The sequence below is a fragment of the Cottoperca gobio genome, chromosome 17, assembly GCF_900634415.1.
Source record: "Cottoperca gobio chromosome 17, fCotGob3.1, whole genome shotgun sequence".
Classification (NCBI taxonomy): domain Eukaryota; kingdom Metazoa; phylum Chordata; class Actinopteri; order Perciformes; family Bovichtidae; genus Cottoperca; species Cottoperca gobio.
The window spans coordinates 8,310,572-8,336,018 of NC_041371.1; the positions used below are offsets into that span (position 1 = coordinate 8,310,572).

Genomic DNA, 25,447 nt, shown 5'->3' on the forward strand with positions numbered 1-25,447 from the left:
CGACGCCTGCGCTTTGATTTCTCATAAAGCGCAGCGCTGCTTGGCAGCATCATGAGAGCTGCCCTACTCAGTGCATGCGAGATGAAATGCATTCCTCAGAACTGCCTGTACGTTTCACTTTTACCTTGCAAAGACTATGTCTCTGTGCAGTTTGAAGCACACATGTGCAGTCAGATGATTTTATTTTAAATTCTTGATAGTAAACAAAGGCCGGGATCTAGATTATGGACTCATGTAGTCTACGTCCCCCATGACTTTATAAAGCCAAATTAACTCTATGCATTAACAAAATTGTGTAGTAACTCTATAATCAATAAAATAAAAATCTGCACCTTGCCAGGAATTGATACAGTAATCAATCATGTGATTTTAGCCAGCACTTGTATGTGCACAGTTAGACGTCAGGACAAAAGCTCACTTATCTTAAAGTGTCTGCCCCACGCCTGTGCTGATCTCTGGCCTGCAGACCCAGGATAGATGACCTGACAGCTTCCTAAGACATTTATAGCTCCTACATCTCTTTATAGCCCAGATATACAACAACCTGCCTCAAGCAAACGAGCCACAAGATGGCGGTGTTTCATTGAGGAATAGTGGCCGTCAGCTGTTTGTTTGCAAACCTCTGAGGGCACAGGACACACCGTAACCTGAATCCACCCCATAGGAACTAATGAGGCGAGAAATTGATCTGACATTGATTTGATCGACTGACAGAAAGGTGCATAGGGAAATTAGTGAAGAATAATCTCATGACAGAATCTTTGTCACACTAAACCTTTTTTCTTTTACTTCCAGAAAAAGGAGCCATCTCAACTGTCTCTTATAGGATCAGTGGCTCCTGACTCACTATAAAGAGTGTGGCTACCTGCAGAGAAATCTACATTTTAGTTGATTACATGCATGATCTCATTCTATCAATCACTTGTACTACAGAGAGTTGGAATGAATATCATGTGCCAAGCTGACACATTTGTGGCTTGGCAGTTATTTTGTGGCCGTGCTGTGAAATGCAAAATCTGCACTGCTGCAGCCAGTCTGCTAACGGACAATCTTTTGATCCCTTTTTATTCACACTTGAGAATGACTCAGAGATTCCTGTAGTTAGGGACACTTTCTCACCACTGATTTAAATGGATTAGAAAGGACTGGGTCAACCTTTCCTGGAAAAGTATGGCACCGGCTGTGGGAATGCAAAACCTCAACCCAACTGTGCCACAGTCAGCACCAAACCACTTCAGTGCAGTCTGGTAATCAAAAGCCCATCAGCCATAAGGGTTACATCGAAGATCAGAGATTTCACCTGGATTAATGAGAATAAACTCTCATATTCTTGATGCTGGTTTGTTATCCTGCAAGAACTTCAGGGACATGTGTTGCAACACCTACAGGACACCTGCATGAGAATCCAAATTGGCCGCTTTAAAGATCCTCCAAAAAAACATATTCAGTCAACTCTTACAACATCTCAGTCAAACTAACAATTGTTACATATATTTATATTTTTTTAACTTATATTTTATATTTTTTTCTCTGTGTATTGGTATTGTATGATTATTTTGAAGCATATACTTTATCACTATTATTTTTATATACATGGCATGACATGTAAAAATTTGTTTTTTATTTGTTTTAATCCCTAAATTACCTTTGAAACCTGAACACACCAAACCTTGAGCAAATCATTGACATTACTCATAACTGCGAGCAAGGTGTTCCATGTTCTGAAACAGGATGTGACTGGTATAGAAGTTGAAAAAGGGATTCCTATTGGATTAAAACAGGTTCATTCATTTACTTTGAGGTGTTTACTGTGTAACCCAATGGGCTGCCATGGAGACCACATGCTCTGGCAAGTGAAGATGGCTCAGAGCCAAAGACCAGGGGCCTCTTCAGGAAACGGTGAAACACGGAGCAATAAGATATGCACATGTTTTATCGTTCTTCTTAGGATGAAGAAAAGTGTGCGTGTGCGTACTCACTATCACAAAAACAACAATCTATTCATACATTCAAATATTTGCTTTTCCTATTTAAGGTAAGTTATTAAGTTTAAGCTGAAGGAGCATTTCCTTTACGGGGCAGATGGTGAGATACAAGGTAGCCTCACTGTCTTATCTCATTAAACCTAATGAATTGGTACTTGACAGTTTGTTCTGATCGCCTGAGGCTTTTCATCCATACTGGTGAAAACAGGATTCAGAAAGCTATTATTAAAAGGTTTTATGGATTCAGTCACATCTAATCCACATCTTATCACATGTCAGAGATATGGCAGCCATGACACGTGCTTAAATAAAGTGCAGAGATTCACAGTAAGAACATCTGAAATTAAATATTTATTTTGTCTGCTTTTTATTTTATTACTTTCGGACATCACTGAATATAAACATACAGTTGGAGGATCTGCGCAAATGAGTTTTCATTCTTCCAGTTTTTGCATTTTCTTTTCCAATATTAGTTATCTGGGCAATAATTAAATACTTTTAACATAACATGAAGCATAACAAAATAACAATACTGAATTATAAGGCACAAAAGGCTTTATATTCCCATGAAGTTGTCAGAATCAAGATCATTTTGATATAGAAAGTTGGTTATATGCTGATTTTCTCCAGTGCTTTGTCATTTCTTTAATTCTGTCTGGGATGTAAAACACTTTTGATCCACTGTTGCATTTAAAGCGCCATATGAATATTTAATTTAGTGTTAAAACACATTTAGTAGAAGAAAAAGCATCCAAGTATCCACATGGTTTAAAGCTCCCAAAACACTTTTGTCTTTTCTGAAACACAACTATAGTGTGGTGTCTGTTTGCATGGATGCAGCAGATGTTGTGCCTTTGAGTGACAGTGAATTCTATATGATCCCATATGTTTCCTGCTTCTGCAGCTCATCTCTACTATGTACAACACACTCATAATTGAGCGTGATGTTCGTCGGGCGTTGGTAATTTTCCAAAAATGTACTGATTTGTTGTTGGTCCATCTGGGCCCTGTCATGCAAATCAGACTTTAGACCTTCAGGACAAGGAGTCGTCTCCCCTCACAACACAGCTACATAACTTTTCTGCCTCACTGAACCACTTAATAAGACTCCTCCTGTAAACATTATCCTCTTAGAAGTTTTGTATTGTTTGCCGTTTACTGCACCTGAAATAACTCAAATGTGAGCTGCATTAATTAACACATACTGCTAATCCAAAAGGTCCCTTGAGGTACCGAACACCAGTTCTTCCCTGATCATAAGAGATGGAAAATATGAGAATATTGCAAGGTGGGACATGTATTTACTTCATCTCTCCTCAGACACTTTCTTCTTCTCTCTCTGCTTCTTTTTTCCCCTTACTCTCTCTTTTGAATCCCCAGTGGTCCGGCCATTATTCTGTGTTTGTTTAGCGTTTCTGCTCGGATGACAGGCAGCTGTGGTGTGAGGCTCTGGATGGATGCTGATATGAAACACTGTAACAACCGAGATGTCTTTCTTTCTTACTGTGGAACATTTCATAATTGAGACGTTTCTTTTAACCTGCCTCCATTGTGGCTTAGTATGTGGTAAACCTTGGTTCTAAAATCTTTAAAACAAACTCCTGAGTTAGATTCAAATATATGACCCTGATGTGAAGCGGAAATGTGATTTTCACTCAAAGTAAAACTGCAATATTCGACCTCTTTATGAGACTCGGACTATTTAAAAAAGCATAACCTTGTGAAGGCAATAACTTTTTCAATCAATGGAGCTCCTTCAGTTATCATTTCCCCCCTGAATTACCAAAATGACAAAAGCCGTGGATGTATTCTTCTGTTTCCCAATGATAAATGTCAAACTGGCAGTTGAATCACATCCACAGCACACAGAAAATAGCTTAGTGTGCCGTCCCCTGTGAAACGTTAGCCTCACATTAGGTAATTTCTCCTCGAGGAAAATGGTCATAATTTCACCCAACACAATAACCTCTTCCTCCAACAGTACAACCAAAGACGATTTGCTGAGCCATTAGGCCGCGGTAATGAAATAAACAGCAGTGTGAGAAATGATTTCTATCACTCCTGTCCCCATAGAGTCTGATCTGTGTACAACAACAAACACATTTAAGCAGCTTCACATCCAATTAGACTCGGCTCTGATCAGTCGGACACTCTGTCAACGGTCTAGACATTTTGTCCATTCAACTCCTGCATGACACTGATACAGAGGGCTGTTTTTCATACGTGCACATCAACAAATAAATAAGGATGAAAGGGTTATTTTTAGGATGTCAGAACTTACCGTTGAGCTTTGCTGTTATGGACCACGTTCAATGAAACCTCTGGAAGTCAGCTTTGATGGTCCCAGATGAGTCATCAACATCCTTTTCCTTTAACTTTCTATATTAAGGTGTTCAACACTTACAGTTCATAGGATTTATTTTCATTTGTGTGTGTGAAAATCCATCAAAAAGTAAATATTGGTCTGTAAAAACAACTTACATTTCTAAGTCTCTGGATACAGTATTTTTAACACTCAGCATCGGTGTCATTCGTAGAGCTTCATCATCTTCAGATCTTTTGTGGTGATCTCAGCTGTTTGTGTTGTTTCTTCAGGCCGTACTGTACATATACTTGTCAGTCTTCACAGAGCATCATTGTCGGAGTAACATCAAATAGGCTTTCTTTTTCACAGCAGATATTTCAACGTGATGTAGCAGGAAAAATAAAATAAAAAAGACTCCCGTTCCAGGGTCCTGATATTGTGCATGCTCACTTAATGACTTACTGAGCCATCGTTAATGTTATTTGTTAAACTCGTTCTTTTCCTGCAATGACAAGTCAAATTGTCTGCTGCTAAAGAGGCCTATTGCATCTTAGTCGCTGCAAATGAATCAAAACATGCTTTACTTATTTTGTTTTCCTTTTCATACACATGCTAAAGAGGCAACGTCACACCAAAAGCACGATTCCCCACAGAAATATCATCAGAGCATTATGCCAAGGGCAATTTAAGAATGCCACCATCTCACTATACTACTGCAGCAGTAAAAGCAGGAAGAGAAAGACTTACTGCATAAAAAACGTGTGTTTTAAAGCGAATATTCATGTTGTTTGAGTACATTAAGTAACTCATGGCAAGTGTCAAACCCATATTACTGTAAGTAAGTAAATGGATAAATAGCTCTAGAGCTAGACCGATATATCCGCTGATATTTGCCTTTTGCATTTATATTCATATCGGCATATATTGGCTGATATGTAAAAAGAAATTGCGAAACATATAATAATAGGGACATTGTGGATAAAGTGTGTATATATATAGCAGTCTTTTCAGCCTTATCCAACTTTCTAGGTTGAATGATTTCAAGGAAACTGATCATTTTGTTCACCATAGTAAGTTTATCCAGCTTTTCATCGATCACTGCATCACTGAGAATAACTCATTTGGGAATGAAAAAAAGTTGTAGTCCTTTTATTTATATGACCTTTTATAACTGCAGACCATTACCCGAAAATAGTGCTACAAGACTACACATTATCTTTCTAAAAAAAATCCTCCCCTCTGCCTCTACCTGAGGCGCATCTATCCTCCCTCTTGCTGACGTCAGTACAGCCAGTAGTTTGTCCTCGCTGCTCGAGCTAGTACTGCTGGAGATATTCTGCGAGGAGGAGGAGGAGCTGTCAAAGTTTCCCAGAGAAGGAAAAGTCTTTAACTTAAGGAGAAAAACCCTAAAGATTTTGTCAGTTTTGATAAAGCGGAATATCGCGTGTTGTTGGAATGGAATGACACCTTCTCACCGGGAGCTTCAAATACACGATGGCAAGCCGTTTGGTGAAGTGGATCAGTCTTACCTCTCTGCTCTGCTTGAGCTGCTGTGTTCTGGCGGAAAAGAAAGGTATGTTCGAGGTGCTATTACAACACGTACGTGGCTTGGGTGGGAATGCTAAGCTTTCGATTTCCTCTTTGCTTGAGTTGTCCGGCATTTCCATACATCTCTGTGAAATCACAGACCGCTCAAAAAGCCGCAGAGAAACTCGATCCAGCGTGGAAGAAAAAAAAAAAAAAGTTTCTCACCGTCCCGCTGTTCAGCCTGTGACCTGGTAAAAGTTACAGAGAGGCTCTAAAAGTGTGGCGTTCATTGTCAACGTGGTAGTTTTTATTGATAAGAAATACAGTCGTGTGTGTTGCGGGAAAGTTTGGATGAATTGGTTAATTAGAAAAGTGCGTAAATACGCATCTCTGCCACATCCCGTGTGTAATGACGAAGACCCATGTGCGTAAATTTCCACCACATTGGAGATGAAGATGATGCTGCAGGGAGGGAATGTGGATTGTGCAATTTACTGGTGTACTTTATTTTCTAGTCCTTTTTTTTTTCCTCCCTTTTTTTTGTACAGTGTTGGATCTTATTGTGAGCTCCTCACGCTGTGTTTGACCTATTTCTAGGCAAAAATAGATCACAAATAAGAACGATGCTGTCACCTTGAAACACACACTAAAAGCTCTTTGATGCATCCACTAACTATTTATTACACACACAATCTTCCCATATTTTCTCTTTTGTTTTTCCTTCGGTTGCCTACATAGCTGTTCACATGTATTTTTTTTTTAATGTATATTTGGAGCATCCTCTTACGTAATAATACAAATTAAAACTGGTGCTCTGCCCAGTTTGCACCTGGTCCTCAAATTCTATCAAAAAATATGAAGATATTCACTTTGTCCTAGTTTCTGGAAAGTGTGGTTTGGAGTGAGGCCGATGAAAGCATGAAAACAAGTGGTGAAGTAGCAGGAACAGGTTTGTCTTTCTCTGCTTATATTAGTGCTCCGCTTTGGCCTTGAAGTAAAGGTCACAGAAATCTTATTTTTTTTAATGTCATGCCGGTGTTTTGACTGTTACTTCAATGCTTTCTTGCTATCTTGTCTCTAAATGAACACCTCACTACTACCCAAGGCGAGATTTGGCTTGAAAATAAACAGAAAGATCCAGCATCGCTGTGGTTAATAAATTAAATGTTAAAGTGAGATTAACAACTTTAATTTAAAAAGAAATGTATATATATTTATATATATATATATATATATATTCCACAAGTAGTTCAAGTGACTCAGCTCTCTAGAGGCCAGATGTTTGGGAGAAAGTGACCAGAAGTATCAATTTACTCTTTAATGACTCTAACTTCCTATTCTCATGAATCATCATTGTCCACACTCATTGCACCGTTGTTCCTCCTTATAAGCAGATAAGCACAGTGTGTTCGGTGCCAGCAGCGCACATGCAAGTTGCATCTTTCCTGTCTGCTCCAACAAGTAACAAACAGTGCTGCTTTTCAGACAACCATAACAAATCAAAAGTGTTTGTGAGCCAAAAAAGACAGAGTCCCTAAATATTTCTGGGCTTCTAAACAAAACTAGACAGCGCACATTTCACGCTGCATCAAGTCTCCCACAGTAAATAAGGATTTTAGAATTTTATTAAGACCAGAGAAGATTAGAAATGAGCAGCTGTGATGATAGTTATGGTATGCAGTACAATTTGGTTTAATTACTGTTCATTTCCATTTCCAGGAAAATGCCAGCTCTGCCATATGGTCTGACACTTTTAGTTGTTGTTATTGTTGTTGGTTTTTGTTTTTGGCCAGGGGCTAAGACAGATGTTTCTATGTGGCACACCGTGTATTCCTAGCACGCACTTTCCATAATAGTAAAAACTTGATGTGAACAAGATGTCAAACTCCAATTACGTTCTTATGGCATCAAAACTCCAAACTGAAACAGCCAAATAGCAAATGCTTAGATACGTATGTTATTTTGTATACGTGTGAATCCTGTTATTGATTAAAGAAAGAGTAGCTGGAGGTTTCCACTTTGTTTTCATGGGATTGAGCAATCCAGTTTGCAGTTGGCTTATTCATTAACTCAAAATAAAACCTAGTTTGGCAGAGTTTATTCCTTAATAACTACCGTACAAGTCACATCACACTTCTGAGAAAGGCTCTGTTCCAAGGAGGGATTTTTAGTTGTTGGCGTTGTTTCAAATGTCAACGGGATTTTAAATGAGGTTTTCTTACTTCTGTAACAAAAAACTGAAGTTCTTGTTTAGTTTTGGCTCTGGGTGTCCATGTTACTGGTGATCTGATCATATCTTAGTGAGATTTGGCTCCATATCTATGAAAAAACTATATTTGTATTGCTCTAATAGACATGACAAAACTTTTATTTTGAAAATCAGAGGTGTTATTTTCCTGGCTGGCAGAATAATAAAAGATTTACTGGTGCTGACACACTTTCTGTGTGTCGGCTGTAAATCCACCTAAAATAAAAATATGAATAAGATTTCTTGAACTTTATTCAAATGTAAAGTAATTAAAATGATACAGTACATGAGGTGCTGAAATGCAGCATTGCCTTCCAGCCTCCAAAATGTCAGACTTGTTCTAAGTTTAATGACAATGCGTTTCTCAGATAATCCAAAGGGGTTGAAAAGGGTTTTATAAACCTTAAGAACAGGGATCATTTTCTCAGCCCACAAAGGAGCACGTAATCCTTCAACTTATTCTAAAATCACCAAACTGGGTGATACATGGTTTTTCAGGGATTGGCGACCGTTCTCCCGGATCTATATCAGAAGAGTCTGTTTGACTTGAAACGTGTTTGCGTTGCTAGGAAGCAAGTGAGAACATCTGGTCAGCTGTTTATAGAGAAGAGGCAAAAGATTTTCAAGTTGAGGGAAAAACTTCAAAATAGATGTGGATCCTTCATGAGTGAGAAATAAACCCTCGGTGCATAATGTTCTCCTAATTTTTCTTTCGAGTGGTAAATCTGTCGCCATGTTATCACTGGAAACTGGCATGTAAGATGAATGAGGATGGAAAACCTGACAGGTGTAGCTACAGTAAGAAGATGAATAACCAAAGGTATTGAATGATAATCATAAACAGATTTCTTTACCACAAGGTCATTAAAGCCCACCTCTAGTTGCTGTTGTGGGTTATGGGGAGGACATTAAGGCCTTATGGAAATAAATGTGACATTTGTTAATGCACCTGACAGCAACCAGCCTGTCCCACAGGAAGCCTACCTGACAGTCCTCTGCTCAGTGACAGCCTGTCATGGCATGATGGGTTCTGTGGGAGTCAGAGAGGACTTGCTGAATAATAGAAAAGCTGCTCGCCCCGTGCGCTGGCCTGCTCAGTTTATTAACTGTCATCATCTGTGGGGAGGTTGTAAATAATGCCCACTGTGGGGATTTATTTCCCAGATGAAATGCTAAACGGTCTCGAAATCAATCTGACTGTTTCAGTTGTACTGAAGAGGAGATGATTAGATTTTTTTTTTTACTATATGCTTTAATATTTCTTCTACCTTTTTCAATGTTGACTGTTGATTTTCTAAGCTGCCAAAGTACAGATACAGATATGAGGTGAACCTGCCGGAGAGCCGCTCTAACTGGGCTATGAGTTAACCTGTGAAAGATCAAACTAATCTCAGGGGCATGTCCACGGCTAAATCCTTAATCCTTAATGCGAGGCTCCCCGGCTCGCTTTGGGCACAGGATAAACCTGATTAAATATCAATATGCTTTTTCAGAGTTAATGGGTTATTCGAGTTCTCAAAAGAATGAGATTGAAAGATAATATATATATATATATATATATATTTTGGCGACGTGAAGTCCAGCTTCATCATTTCTTCATTTAAATGTGCTTGCACACCTGCAAAAGTGGAGCTGAATCATGAATTTATTTTATTCCCACAGTGCATTTCAGCGTCCTGAGTAAGTGATTTTCCCTCTGTGTTGTGTAGGGATCTAACAAGCCAGCTTTCTTCATCAGTCATCTATCACTTTCATAAAACCATGCCTTTTCTTTTCATTAAAGCCCACTCTCTGGCATTAGACGGATGTCTGTAGTTGTGAAATATAGGTTATGATCCTGTGTAATCCTAGAATCTCTAGTCTGCGTTTTAGGGTCCAGAGTGGCCCTGGTGCTGCTGCTGCTGCTGCTGAGTCTTTGCCGGTCCTCTGATGACCTTCCCAGACTTCCCTCTGCTGCAGCCATTGTTTGAAATATGGCTTTTTTTGGTGTGGGCCGTGGGAGCTGGAGATTCATTTCTCGCCGCCCTCATTCGCAGCTTTGATAAACTCCACCATGTCTGAGTGGTAGAGATTTTAGAGAGCTGCTAGTGAGGTGTAGGATTTTGGTTTCACTCTGGGACAATAGTGCCTCTGTAGAGGGCAGGTTATCTGGCAGCACTGATACTTTAGTCGAGCAACCGAGATATGTGCCGTGCATCAGATGCACCCGAGGCCAGACGTGCACGTCAGCGAGAGGGAACACAGAAGTGAAGCAGCTTTTGTTCTTCTTCTTTTTTTTAATCGTAAAGACACATCTGAATACAGTAAATCTATTGTGCCCTAAAAATCAAGTAGTTACTGCAGTTTCTGTAATCGTTAATTACGTGTCTGGTTCAACTGCTTTTCAATCTAAACAAACCACAAACAATAACCTTTTATGTATTGTTCTCATGTGTGCCATGAATATTTAATAACGTAACGTATCACTGATTTTAATTATTAAAAGCTCTTCTTTTGGCCATTCGTTCAAAGTATAGCAGTGTTTATTGTGTTGTTACTGCAGCTACTAAAATCCATTCTGTAGTTTGTATACATCCACTGAGATCCCAGCATGGAATGAGTGAGTGCATGTGGTTACTCATTGAACTGATTTGCGTCCTTTGTTTGTACATGGTAACAAAGTGATCCGCTGCATTTATGGCCTTTCCATGATCCACTGGCTGTGCATGGAGTCTGCAGTGGAAAGAGACCCAGGAATTCAGCTTGGAAAAAAAAGGCCTTGTGCTATCGTCCCATCTCATCAGATGCAGCGTCGTGTTAAAAGGGAAAAGAGGCCACAGCTCCAAATGAGTTATTATGTCTGTCTGTCTCCTACAGGATATCTAAGTGAGGTGGTGTTGAGGAGTGCTCATAATTCTGTATCATTTCACTATTTTGCTTTTTTGGGGTAAACCTGTGTTTGATTAAAAAAAAATAAAAAAAAGGAATTTTATCTATAATATATTAGTTATTTATTTATTTTTTATTATTATTATTATTAATTATTATTTATAGTTAAGAGTGTCTCTTAATTTAACTGTCAAATTTTGAATAAGAATAAAAGAAAAATAAAGATTTGTAGAAATAACACGAGCGCTTGAAAGTCCATCGACACAAAAAATAATTAAACTCGTCTTCGTCTTATGTGTTGGTGAATTGAATATCTTTAAGTTTACGACCTTTACAGAATGGCAACAGAAATGTATCCTTTTTTAACATTTTATTGACCAAACAATTCAAAGAAAATAATCCGCAGATTTGTTAGTTTAGAATGAAAAGCATACCGTTTGTAAAGCATCCTATAATGAACACCTTCATGTGTATCTGTATGTACTGCATATTTACACTATGTACATATACTTATATAGGTTCACAGTGGACTTGTAACCACAGAACAATAGTGTGGGAAACAATGCAAAACTTACTTTTCGCTCAATAGAAGTAAGTATGTTCTCATGTGGTTGCTGGTTTGGTAAATGTTTACCAATGCACCCCATTTACATTTATCCCAGTCTTAGCAGCTGAAGCAGTTCTTACCGATTTCATTTAATATGTTTGACAAAGCATTTTTTGAATGTGTCCTGTCAGGCTGGAACTGCTGAAACAGTAAGTCAGCGACTAGTGAAAGGTAAAGATGGAAAGTGGGCACCGAACGTGTTTCCATCCTGGAGACTTTCAGCTTGGATGAAAACCATCTCTCTAACTTGTTCGAGGAAATGTGCAGTTCAGAAAGGACAGTGAACAGGGCTTGTTCCCTTTACAGATAAATAAGGTTTTGTATTTGTATTCAGTACTGAGCTCTATGGATCTTCGTGTCAAAATGCAAATGTTGGAGATGTCATTGGGATGGACAGGGGTGGTGCACAGATTAAAGGAAGAATCGCGGCGAGGGGAGAAAAACAGAAAAGGCGAGGATACACAAACAAACATCAGAAAGACGGGGTGAGATCTTTCACTTTCATGCCCTCCCTTAATCGCTCATCAAACTGTTCTTTGAAGTTGCTGTTGCTTCACTTTGGCATTCAAGTTGGAGATGAGAGTCTCACCATTATCCCAAAGACCTTCTGTAGGTGTGGCATCTTCTCTAATGACCTGAGGGTCATTCTGAGGATCAATGTTTCAAACAGGGCTCGCCCAAAGGAGGAAACCCCCACAGGGTAGGGAACAATAGTTTCACAAACAAATCTCCATCCCAGAATGTTTCAGAAGAAAGCATTGGTTAAAGGGTGGTGGCTATTCTCTGAAACTTGCTTCCCTAATAACATTCAGCCTCTTCCTGTGTGGTCCATTAGCTTAGTAAGCTAAATGGTGCTTTTTAAACTGTGACTCACTGTTAGTGGTTTGGACCTTGTGGCACATTATGGTTAATTTATCCATTTTTTTGTAAATGAATTCCTACATTTGTCAAAAAGCTATTGGGATGGAGATCCAGGATGTTTAATATGTAATCCCCTTTGCCGTGTAAAAAGAGGATGGGGGGGGGGGGGGCTTCCTGCCTCACATCCTGATTAAAAAGGATGTAGGATCTCTTTAACAGCTTTAACCTGGGGGATTATTTTCCATTATTTTGTGTTGGCGCTGGTCTGGCTTATTTGAAGCTATTCTACTGCACTTGAAATGATTTCAGCTATTTGACGTTAATGGACTTGCAAGATTCTTATTGTTCGGAGTTGTATCCTCGTGATTCTTTGCACTTATTGTAATTCGCTTCAGACAAAATCATCAGCTAAATGAAATGTAATGTAATGTTTAGTCCATTGCTCATACCTGTATACAATGGAACAGGAACAACGGGACTGATTTACAAGTGTTCTGCTTCACTTCACTTGATTTTCATTTGATTTAACTGAGTACTTAACTCAGGGTTAACATGTTAACCCCAAAAAAAACATTAATTAAATGTATTATTCATGCCTTTCGGCAACCCTAATCTGTCTTATCTGACTGTTTTCATTGCTCGAAAAAGCATCTTTGCCAATGTTATTAAGGCATAACAAGCCTTGTTGCAAAGGTGTGGTAGAGTGTCAATCAACACTTGCAGTGTGTGACTTTCCAGCATTGAAAAGATATTAGTGGTGAGTAATAACTAGCTATAACTATAACTAGAAACAGAAGGGGTTTTGTCTTGTTTAGTCTTTGAGGACTCGGCAAGGAAAAGACAAACCAACTTCAGTCACAATATAACCTTTTATCTTGCTTTCAGCGGCACTTAGATGCCAGCATTAAGAGACAATTGGCTTATTAACTTGCTGATTTGATTTGTACTGTAGGTGCATAGGAACATAAGAAACTTGCTTTACAAGACTTTATCACAGGCAAAGTAAACATCCCCAGACACGTAGAATAACTTGTTACCTGATACCTGTATTGCCTCCAGGTTTCTTCTAGTCCAGACCCCCTGTCACATCTTTGAATGGGCTGGGTATTGACGAGTTACAGTGTGCAAAGCTAGAACTCTTAACTTACAGTGTGCCTATTGTGGTAAGCTTCCCTGGGCTTTTTTAACAGGAGCGTCTCCTACAGGAAATGTTACTAAGGCTGAAAATTAGCCAATATACACAGTGGGTGGGTGGCCAAATAAGATAATGAGTCAACACGCATGACTGAAAAACATACAAAGAAAAAGGAAAGTGCATGAGACAAATTCCTTCTTTGGCTCATGTGTAGACCAAACTTGAATGGATGTCTCCTTCCCAGAAGAAACCCCAAAGTCTTTGGACAAAAGGTTCTTTATTCAGGACTTTGTTGTCTTCTGTGACACAGGCTTATCTGTCTTCATTGACCTTAACTTGCCATGTAGACATGACTTTACAGCCCTGTGTCAACAATGAGGAGAAAGGCATCCCTGTATGCTAAAAGTTATGAAGGCTGCCAGGGTAAGAGAATCCATTTAGCTGTTCAGGAGCTTCATGTTAGCATCTAATCTTACTCACAAATATCAGGAGAGAAAAGACGAATTCATGCCTTGAAATGGTACCAAGTCTACAGCCTCGGTGAGGCTGCGCGTAGTTATTTAAACGTTAACATCAACGTAGCCAAAATCTCAATGACCACACTAACATGCTAGCAGGTATAATGTTTACCATGTTAATCTTAGTTTGGTTTGTTAGCAATCGGACATTAGCTAATTAAATGTGAGGCTGATGGGAATCACATTAGTTTTGTAGGTATTTGACCATGAACTAAAGTACTTGACAAATAAAAACTTGACCCGATGATGGCATGGAATAAAAACGTATCAAACCAGTAGATGTGGAAATATTTGAATGTATGAGTGAAAACAACCATCCAATAGTAGACCAATCGACCGACAATACCATCTTGCTAGTGTGCTTAAAACCGTTTTGCAGCTATTTTTTATATGCCTTAAAGTTTGTCTCCAAAATGACAAGAGCTCATCAACTAAAAGGACACCAACGCATAATCTCCTCCTAGACCGGTGAAGTATACTGGCAGGCAAATACCAGACGTCCCTCCTCATGACATAGCTGTCTGTATTACGACAACAATGATGATAGGGCTGCTGGCATTGAATCGCGGCAGGGTGTGTTAGAAAAACAAAAGAAGATGTCAGCCCTTTTCTTACTCTGGTTCCAGCATTTTACAAGTCAACATTACCTCTCAGGGATTTCATCAGCGTCGTAAAACGTTCTTCAACCAAGCCATTTATAGATGAGATGACAGCATTGCTCATAATATTGTAGCAGTGGCAAGGCTCAGTCTTGATCTGTCATTTTGTTTAACTTCCGGAGCACTAAAACATAATGTGCTCTTAACACAGCACGGCTTCTTCTGTAATACCTTTTCTAATTGCCTAGTAAGTTTCAACAACACCGATGCTTCGTTGAGCTCAGAATTAATTTCCTGGTGGGACTCTGAGCGGAACATCTTCATTACCACATGTTTTCATAATTGAAGCCAGAGGCCTGTAAAAAGGAGGAACTCTGCTTGCTTCACTTGCAATGTTTCCATCCATAAAAGAAAAGGTGGACCTGACCCTGTTATTGCAAGATTGACCACTAAACCATTAGTGAAGACCATATATCATAAGTATATTCCCATGCACTGCATCAATTTACAGCCCTGTGACACTTAAAGCATCAGTGATAAATGATCAATATCTGCTACTCTCCTTTCATTTTCATAACACACCACTTCAGCTTGATAGATATGTACAGTAGCAGTACAGTAGGTGGAGAATGGGTTCTCTGGTTGAAATACCTTGGAGTGCATATTTGGGCGAGTGCCAGGCAGTAAGGATTAGCCCCCCCCCCCCCCCTCAGCCCTGCAGTATTTCACTACATCAACAACCTCGTCCTGACCTGATTAGAAGGCAGTCTGAGCTTTTGTAATATGAATGCACTTGTTTAGTTTTTATCCGCGTATTATTTCAATAATCAGGCACCCATAAGATTTCCACGGTATTAAAAATACTCAAATTGTAATTGAGTTTGTGGGTCAAAGGACAACCCACTGAACTTGATTGTGTTAAACATTCAAGCGAGCGGTATTTGAAATATGCATGTTACACTGGCAGGGGAAATTGCCTTTTCCTTTTCTTTTTTTGAAGTGTTATTCTTGCTTGATACGTCAGCATTTTATGTACTTTGTATGTGCTCATGTCTTATGCTTCCAAGAAATAAAGTCATCTGAACTGTCCGAGATTTATTCTGGGTTATAAATGCTTGGCACCAGGATTTGTAGCTGGAAACACCATTACATCTGTTGAGCTCTTTGTAAGTGATAAAAAAAAGAATCCCAGTTGCAGTGTGAACAGTCAGGACTTCTCATCCATTTGGCTTAAAGGTTGATATTGACAGTTTATTCTTAACATTGGAAACTGTAGTTGACAAAACGATCGTACAGCAAGGAGAGACAGATTGTGCGATATGATCAAAAGCTCCAGAACAGCTGTTGATTGGAAACTTGCGACAATTTTCTTTAGTCCTGAGAGTTTGTAGTGTGTTTCATACACAGTGATTCTGAGACAGGGTCCTTGTGTTCAACAGTGTAGCTGATAGCGAGAAATAGGTTCTGCCAAGTCTGCTGCCTTTGATGACTGATGCAAAGCAGCAAGGCCTTAGGTTGAGCAAAAGCCCCACTGTGTCTCTGCAGTGAGGGGGCGGCCTTGAAACAACCGCCCTTCTCAGTCATAATCATCTTAAACAAGCTAACGCATTGTTTCGGAGCTTTGTTAACCATGTGTGATGTGCGATGTGCTTTTTTTTTTTTGGTCAGAAACAGGATGACGACCCGCACGTTGACAATGGATGAAATCTGAGCTGTGGGCTTGTGGCAGTAGTTTCAGCGGCGATAGAATTGTTTTGAAAATACTCTGAAGATTATAACTGGAGCACTCTGGGGCCCCAAGTACTTGGCAGCAGCACCCCGTTGCATTTCAAACATTTCAGTTTGATGTGTCATCGTGAAGACGTAGCTAAATTCTTACAAGCTTTCCTGGGCAAATTAAATTGGTCATGCTTTTGGCGAGTACAAGGCAACACGTAACAAAATACCCTTTCAGAGTGTCGAAAATTATGAGAGCTCCTCTGCTGTCCAAAAATAATTCCCTAAGCTCCGTTTGTCCCTGACTCTCACCCTCTGCCAGTGTGGATGAGGAAGAAACTACTCATCAGTAGATTTAAAGGCCTGCTGATGTGTAAACCAGAGGTTGAAATGGTGAGTAAGGGTTGAGCAACAGAGTGAAGCTTACTAATGCAAACCCCGGGGCTTTTGCAGAATATTCCTTTTATGGGTTCTCTCTGTGTGAAGACTCCAGAGGGGCAGAGTTGTTAGAGACATGACTAAGGCAGTAACACAGTTGTTGGCAGGCAACGCTGCGAAACGGAGGTTAGACCTACACAGAAATGAGCTTGTCAGCAATGGGGCTAAAAATAAGAAACCCTTAAGCAGAAAAGCTGCTTCGAGGAGTCTCTATCTTCTTTTGTTTAGATAGATTGGTGTCCAGTGAGTGAGTGAGTGAGAGTTATCTTTCCTCTCTGCTGATGTGCTCAAATATGGATCTGCTGCCATGAACTGGGAATGATTAAACCAACAGGGGATTCCCAAATCACAGCTGCTTTCTCCTGCTGGAATGATGTGTGAAATGTGTGGGTTCCTCCGCTTGTGGTTGTTGTTTTTCTTTCTCTCTTCCTCCGCTCTTCTTTTCCAGGCATGGCTTAGTGACGGTCGGTGGAATGGGGGGGGGGGGGGGGAGACGGACATTGAGCAGTAAGTTAGCAGCAGTGTGCTTGCCGCCCACTCCCCTCTCCAGTCTTCCTCCCAAGCTTCCTGTGGGATTGAAGAGGAGTATGGTTTTAACAGGGAAGGAGAAATAGGAAAACAAATGTTGGGGGGGGTTGTCTTGGCTAGAATGGGCTTCAACAGGGAGAATGTCTGGATTTTAAAGAGGAAGTGGGTTGAATGTTGGAACGTTTCAGGAGAATGGTGGGTTCATTATTGGAATTTAAATGGAGCTGGGGCTACCGGAGGTTGTGTGAGTGTGTGTGGGTCACAGGAGTGGGCTTTGTTTGGCACCTTGATGGAGACTAATGGGACTTTCCAACAGGGCATGTGTGAGAATTGTCTGACTAATGATATGTATTGCTTGATTATTTGGGACATCATGTTGGGCCCCTCATATATCGGTCACAGCTGGGGAGTAAAAGGAGTGCAGCTGTGATTAACACTAATAAATCAGCTTGGTGCCCAATAATCTAACCCTCTTTCAATGCATCTTCTATCATGTATGGTTTTATTTATCTCTCTGGTCATGGAAATCACTATTGTGTAATGAATGCATCATTGACTATTGAGAGTAATGAGCAGCGTGTTGATTATTCACAGCAGCAGCTCAAATGATAATCAGCATGAATGCAATGAAAGCTCCTCTTGTAAATCAGCAGCTACATAATAAATTCATATTTCTCTAAATTAAAGGGTTGGCTCACTGAAATTACAAGTAATAAAAAACATGTTATCATTTATCTCAGGAGGTATAAAACCGTGCAAACAGTTTTGCTTTTGCAAGCCCAGGCTTTGTGATATTCGTCTCTGAGATATGCACTTAGTCGAGTCGTGTAGAATAGGTTTGTCACAGCTTCTTTCTTTACAATGGGGAAAACACACAGATGAGCATTGAGAGTGAACCAAAACAGGAAAGTTGTTGCCCTGAAAACAAAACCAGTGACCCCAAAGACACTTTAAAGCTCCCAAGAGTGGAAGGAACTGCAGAGATTGGTGGTATTTCTTTATTGGTGTGTCACCACGAAAGACACCTTTCACATCACACACAGTCGTCTGACACATTGTTCATGGGAACAGTTTTCATGGGAACTACTTTTTATTGAAGAATTTGTTCTTATAAAACTGTTGACAGTGAGGTCTGTTGAGTTACTGCGACACACATTCAAAAAAACACATTTAAGTTGAATTTTAAAAACATATTTGTATTGCCGTTAGCATCTGTTGTATTGGAGTTGCACTTTTATTATTTTAGTGAACCGCGGACCTTTAACCCCGTGTAGACTATCGTGTATATTAATTTAAACTGAATAATTTAAGAGTTAAACTGCTCTAATGATCGAAGGATCTGTCTCTAAAATGAGGCATTATAGTGGAGGTTTTATGCCTTAAAGTCTTAGAAATGCCTATCACAGTATGCACAAGTGTGAGTATACATTCTGTATTCCTGTGTTTGTGCAAAACCTAAATTCACAGTTTCCTCACACTGAGGTGGAGAGTAAACATTATGATGAGCCCAGCCACAGGTATCTGGAGTGTCTCACAGACTGGTACAGAGTGCTCTTCAGGAGCGCAGAGTAAACATCAGCCTTTTTGGTCTTTATTTGGTCACTTTGTTGAGCTTTTAACAGACTAAACTTCACTGACTGTCAAACTCAGGCAGGGCCAGTGAGCCTAGTCACATGGGTTGAACTGTTTACTGGACATGTGACATATTCACTAGGATGCTTCATTTGCTTGTGTTCTACAGCTGGCCGCTCGGGTGTTTTGTCCTCTTTGTTAGCCTGAAAGGTCAGACACTAAGTGTGAGGCTTTAACACTCCCTTTCCACAGTTTGACCCACAGCCGGATCATATGTCCCACATCTACGTCTCGTTTAGCAAAACCACAAACCACTCCTGACTCTGACTTAGCTCCTTGCACTTCCTTTCCATCAGTTCTCCTTCTCCTGTATAGCACATGAAGTTAGATTAAAGCTGTCCTCCTCCCTTGGAGACGACAATCAGCTGCCATCTGGTTCAGCATCGCAGGGTAGCCATCTGGAGCTGACCCTGTGCAAAGATCAACTTCCTGTGATGTCAAAGGGGCTTGTGTTGCCTCATTCACTGGGGATAGGGAGGGAAAGTGGGGGGGTATCCTCCTGTCCTTACTGGTCCCTTTTTTCTTTTTCTGAGGCCCCGAGATGTTTTCTCTAAGGGATTGATGCATCTCCCACGCAAAGGAAGATTGCGTTTCCCCTGAACAGAGAGCAGGATATCAGTGATTTTTTTTTTTTTGGTCGAACTACAAAGTATGTTTATACGAATATAGTACTCACCACCAAAGAATGCACATACTGGCTACTTGTGCTGCTGATTTTGCCTTTTTATGACATTTGATCCCTCATCTCCTCCTGAATCTTAGCCAGAAAATATACTGTAAGAGAGGAAGTATCAGCTGAATGCACAGAAAGAATCTTTCCCCCTTCATTCTGCGATACTGGGCTCTGACAGATTTATGCTTCCCTTAAAAATCTGGAGGTCTGGAAATGTGAGTCAATGTAACCCCAAGCGTACCCTGACTTTAAGCCGAGGCCAATAAAAGCAACATGTGTATCCCACCCCCCCCTCTTATCAGCATCCTCTTACCATACATGCAGAGACATATGCGGGGGTTAACCATAAATTACCTCTAAATAAGGGAATTAATCTTAGCATCGATTTGTTGTCAGCAGAAGGAACACTGCAGATTAAGTTACATAAGATACTTTGCCGTAATACTGTTGACTTGGAGATAGAGAGATAAACAAGTCGTGTCAGTTCGCATTGTTACTTCCCTTTAATTATGTATAAGTTTTCAGATAATGTTATTATCTGACTCTGGACACAGCGTAACTGAATTGCAGGTAGTGAACGAGAGGAAGAGAACGCGGCAGGGCCATTTCTGTTGTCTGTATAACAGTATAAAGCATGAGGATTTACATGCATAGTAGATGGCTCAGTGTGCCAAAGGAAACCATTTACATGGGTTAGAGAAGTTGTTGCCGTGTCCCTGGAAAGTTTGGTTTTCAATCAGTATTTCGTCCCGTGGCCAGAAGATGACAAACTTTCATACAAACATGTAAATGAGACCTCAAAATGTGAATTTATGGCAGATTTCCTTTGGTTGGTTTTGGTACTTAACGTTTGAGCCTACCATGTTTAGTTAAAGTGTCTCAAATATTTACTGTAACATTTGTCTGCCGTGACTTTTGGTTTTATACCCCGCTTCACTTGTTACCTCTTTTCTCTGTCGAGTACGTTTGTCATTTTCAAAGTTGAAAGAAAAGGTTTACGTTTTAAAGTTTGGTGCCGACACTGCTTACACGATAAAGGAGATGGTTATAATAACACAAACATCTGTAGCGTATATGCAATCCAATTGACCTTCAGTAAATGCCACCTTTTTAGACGGCTTTTAAAGGAACATTTTGGGAAATATGCGATATGAAACGATCGATAATACTCTCATATCGCTCTATCGTCAGTTAGTTTAGCACAAAGATGGGAGATATTCTCTCACGGGAAAAAAAATCTTTTATTTCTTTATATATTTAGGAATATTTCAACATTTGGGGAAAAACACTTATTTGCTTTCTGGTGGAGGTGAAACAGTTTGCCAGGGAAGTGAACTATTCCTTAAAGTTCAAATTGAGTTGCGAGAGACTCTCAGAGAGATGTTGATTCAACACAAATGTCACCTTTTCTTTCTTTAGGTTTCTATTTGTGTGGTATTTTTGTATTGCATGACAGTATATTGTGTGGTTTTCCTGTGATTTTTTGCACTTTGCATGCAAATTTTACTCTTTAAAAGTAAAGGTTAAACAAACTTTAAGCATTACAGTGTAAGATTTGAGTAATTATTCCTCCAGGTTCCAGGTGGTTGAAACAGATTTGACCTGCCTTCTCTGTAACTGCAGCATGTGCACTCTCAATTTCAGCGTGCTATTTGAGTTGTGAACCTGAAGAATGAGTTCATTTTCTCACACAATTTGCTTAGCTGGTCTTTTATTCTGTAGTTGTGCAGATCCTATAGCCTCAAGAAACAAATATCTACCCACACACCCTTGAGTTCCAACACTAGTCCCCAAGTAAACAACAAAAGAGTGATATGCCACCGCACATTTCAACAAGCTTAGATGACTAATGATCGGGTTTATCGAGTCTTTTGTATAGCTCTGACTGGTTGATGATCGGCGCTGTGCAATCCAGGGAATATTATGTACTCCCAACAGTGTTGCACACATGCCTGTACACACACCCACATGCATAAAGTACTAAAGCAGAGATAGAACAGACCTGCCACTCCTTGCTCCTGGACATTTTGTGACGACAATACAGCTGGAGGAAATGAAGCAATCTTTAATTTGTCTTTGTCACAGTATCAATTACGTCACTGCAGGCCCCACCCTTGCATTCGAGCCAATTGCCCGGCAGTAAGCTCCGCCGTGTTTCTCGTGTATTTCATGAGTCAAAATTGAATCAGGTGTTATGGAAAAACAGGGTTCCCAGTCATTTCCAGTCTGCATCTTCTTTTACACACAGCTGTCTGTCTCTACCTGCGGAAAGGTAGCTTGCAAGTTATGCAACCTTTTATGACACATCTAAGTAGATACTGTATGCGAGGGTTGATTTAAGGCGAAGAAAATTCAACTCTAGGTAGAACTATGAAGCCATATTTTAGTAGTGACTTCTATGTTCCTAAATCTATCTATCTATGTAGCTACAGCCTAACCGTGTTTCTTTCCCATGGGTTGCAGCCCGATGAGGAAGTCAGTTTATGGTCATTTTACCACCTGCAAGCGAGTAACAAAATCAGCGAGTGGACATAGGACAGTGTTTACTGTGGCTCTATACTGCTGCTTGCTTGAGCAATCAGCTGTTTGCTTTTTTTTTTTTCCTTCTTCCTTGTGCGCCACACAACCTCTGGTGGGTGAAGTTTGTTGAACCTTTAGTCACCTGCAGTCTTTACAGCTCATCATAAATGTTAACAGAGCGAAACATTCACACAGGAAGCAGGCCGGATGATATCCATACATGTGCTGTATATGGTGATGCAACACACTAATTAACCATAATCAGCTTCCCTATTAGAAAAACTGTCATTCAGAATGTCCAAATCAGGTTGATTAATATTCACAGCTGCACACTGATGACAACCTTTATGTTTATTACAGTTTGGTTTCTCAGTCTGAGCAATAATTAGGGGGCTAATTACATCTCACATGGCTCTTCTAATTAAAACGGTCAGCTTGTCTCTGCTAGTCTTCCTCTGTTGCCTGGGCGTTAGGCTGCTGGACTGCAGGGTTCATGTCAGGGAGATCCCTCAGGGACAAACTAATGAGGAGGAAGAAGAGGGAGGGCGGTGGACAGCTGTTTGTGTCTAATTCTCACTGATTCAGTGCGCCAGCGCTGTTGTTTAGTGTGAATTCAAAACAACAACATGAGTAAAATGCACATTGGAAGAGAAACAGATACTGGTTTGACTGAGCTGAACCATGATGTGTTTTTTCCTCTCTCAATTTGGCAAATCAGAAATGTAGCAGGGCAATTAAGTTAACTGTTATGTTCAGTGTCGGGAGGTGTGTTTCAGGATTTGGATCACATGTTTTGACACGTTGTGGAATGTGACCCGAGAGACATTACACCAGCACCACAATTTCTAAAAAACGGGAGGAAGAATCTTTTGTATTTCGAAACATATTGCACAAGTTAACCCATAATACTTAAAAGAGAAAAGTGTGTGTGTGTGTGTGTGTGTGTGTGTGTGTGTGTGTGTGTGTGTGTGTGTGTGTGTGTGTGTGTGTGTGTGTGTGTGTGTGTGTTTTGGAGGGGTGTCACACAGCTGACTCTTTCTTCAATGCCAGTTAGAACCTGTCTGACCAGCTCAGACTGCTGAACATAGTAAGATGACTTGCTCCTTTTAATATATGCATTCTTCCTTTTTAAAACTGAATTAATAAAGAAAGCCTCTTGTGTCTCTTGCACTTATCAGCAATTCTGTCTTCCTTATCCAAACACTTTATTGCATAAGGCCAGATAAGGCGAACAGCCCACAGTTGTAGTCCTGTGAATCTCTCTATGTTGTTATTGGCACTGGAAACTTGAGAAAGTGCTTGGATCAGCATTTGATTTAAGCCCTAAATTGTTATTTAGTCATGACAGGAACTTGCCCTAAAATCAGATATGCTTAAACTCGGCTGAAGTTATTAAGACCGTTATTAATTATGAGATTTTAGAGAACTAAGCGTACTCTCAAATCTCATGGACTCTGTGACACACCAAATCTTTTCTCTGAAATGAAACAATGGACCTGGAGATGCTGCTTGCAGTGGTTGTTTTAACTAGCCCGCATAGCAGTGGAAAGATTCAGGCCTTCGCCAGTATAAATACAGCCAACTCACTTTGATGCTGAAGTTTGATTCCTATTATAGATGCAACCCAGAACGGTTATTCTCACATGAAAGTTGGCCAAGTTATGACTGTGCAGACTGAATTCACTAACAGAGACACACACAGACAGTCATACATTGAGCCAGGGTGTTACATAAGCAGTGGATGCTTCTGACACTGAAGGCCTTGGATAAATGCTTGTGTGACATTGCAGTTGATTTACAACCAGTTTGTATCTTGAGTTTCAAGTAACATTTGAATAAATCTAACAAATTCTCCCATTGCTTTTTGTCTTTCCCTGCAGTGTGCCAGGGCATCACCAACCGTTTAAACCTTCTGGGTTCCAAAGAGGACCACTACGTGAACATGGTGAAGACCTACAGCAACTGCACTGTCGTCCTGGAGAACCTGGAGGTCACCTACATGGAGGAGCACCGTGACCTTTCCTTCCTCACGGTAAAGCCTGTACAGCCGTGGAGGCTGACCGTGCACGTAGCAGATGGGAGACGTTTCCTATCATCTCTTTGCTGGTCTTAATCCAGTTTTCCTGCCGATCTATCCTGGATCTTTGCACGCTCTTCCCTGCTCTTATCGCTTCAGTACAGAGAATTAAAATCTGTGCAGAGTGAGTCCGTAGTGACAGATGAGTCAGTGTGTTTATGACGCAGTTGTGAACACTGGGCAGATGTGACAAGGGACCACACACACTCGCATGCAAGCTCTCGCACACAAACACAGAATAACATACAGTCAGTAGATATCATGCAGTAGCCCCAAGGGCTAGTGAGGAGAGGCTCCCCCCCATCACTTTTCACAATCCTATTTTTGTCCCGCTTATTTTCTCATTTTCAATTTGATAAAATGTCTCTAAATGTATTCTTGCTGTCCAACTGTCATAAGCCAGATAAGAGAAGCTCTGAGTTGATACATTTGCTGATACTCGCATCAAGGTCATGCAATAACCATTGCAATAAGCATTACAAGTGATAGCGAATACTTTTTTGCCATTTTATCTTGCCCTGGGTTTGGCCTATCAGGCTACAGGCATACTGCTCTAAGCGTCTCATTGGTGGAGGTTGTTGGGCAGCCTGAGAGGAAGACCTGCAGGGACTAATCAGCATGTTAAAGCTAAAATTGTGCCCACTTTAACCAATTATTTGGCAAACAATCATATCATTTATATTTGATTTACAGTTGGCGATGTGTTGTTGCGCTCTTCCTCTGAAACGATAATGCAGTAAAGGTGCTGATCATAAGTTTGACCATAAATTCGATAGGAAAGTCAACACCATCTATCCATGAACCTAAATATGATTTCATACATGGTACATTAACAATGGAGTAATTGACTTGCATACGTTGTTGTTAAACCACCATTATTATGAATGACCAATTTCTCCATATTGTTTTACAAGGTTGATCTAAACGCAGGAAATGGCATTCACATAGGTTCAGTGTTTATCTTGTGCTTGAAGAACTCTTGACTTTGCATGTTAGCTACTTCATTTTACAGCTTTCTCATGTTTCCCCTCCACAGTCTATTGAAGAAGTGGGTGGCTATGTGCTGATAGCTCTCAACACAGCATCCAGGATTCCTCTGCAGAACCTGCGCATCATTCGAGGTCATTCGCTCTATGAGGGAATGTTTGGCCTCGCGGTGCTGACCAATTATGATAAAACTACAGGTCAGGGCACCAACGAGCTTCTTCTG

The 25,447-nt window shown here is 40.3% G+C and overlaps 1 protein-coding gene across 1 annotated transcript in view; it reads left to right on the top strand.

Moving 5' to 3' along the window:
* Positions 1-5,559: 5,559 nt before the first annotated feature.
* egfra (epidermal growth factor receptor a (erythroblastic leukemia viral (v-erb-b) oncogene homolog, avian)) overlaps positions 5,560-25,447 on the top strand; it is a 37,105-nt gene continuing 17,217 nt past the window's right edge. The window contains exons 1-3 of the mRNA XM_029453476.1: positions 5,560-5,863; positions 24,041-24,192; positions 25,274-25,447. The exon at positions 25,274-25,447 is cut by the window's right edge and continues 13 nt beyond it. Of these exons, the coding sequence (XP_029309336.1) occupies positions 5,785-5,863; positions 24,041-24,192; positions 25,274-25,447 (405 nt within the window). The 5' untranslated portion in view covers positions 5,560-5,784. The remainder of the gene's footprint in view (positions 5,864-24,040; positions 24,193-25,273) is intronic.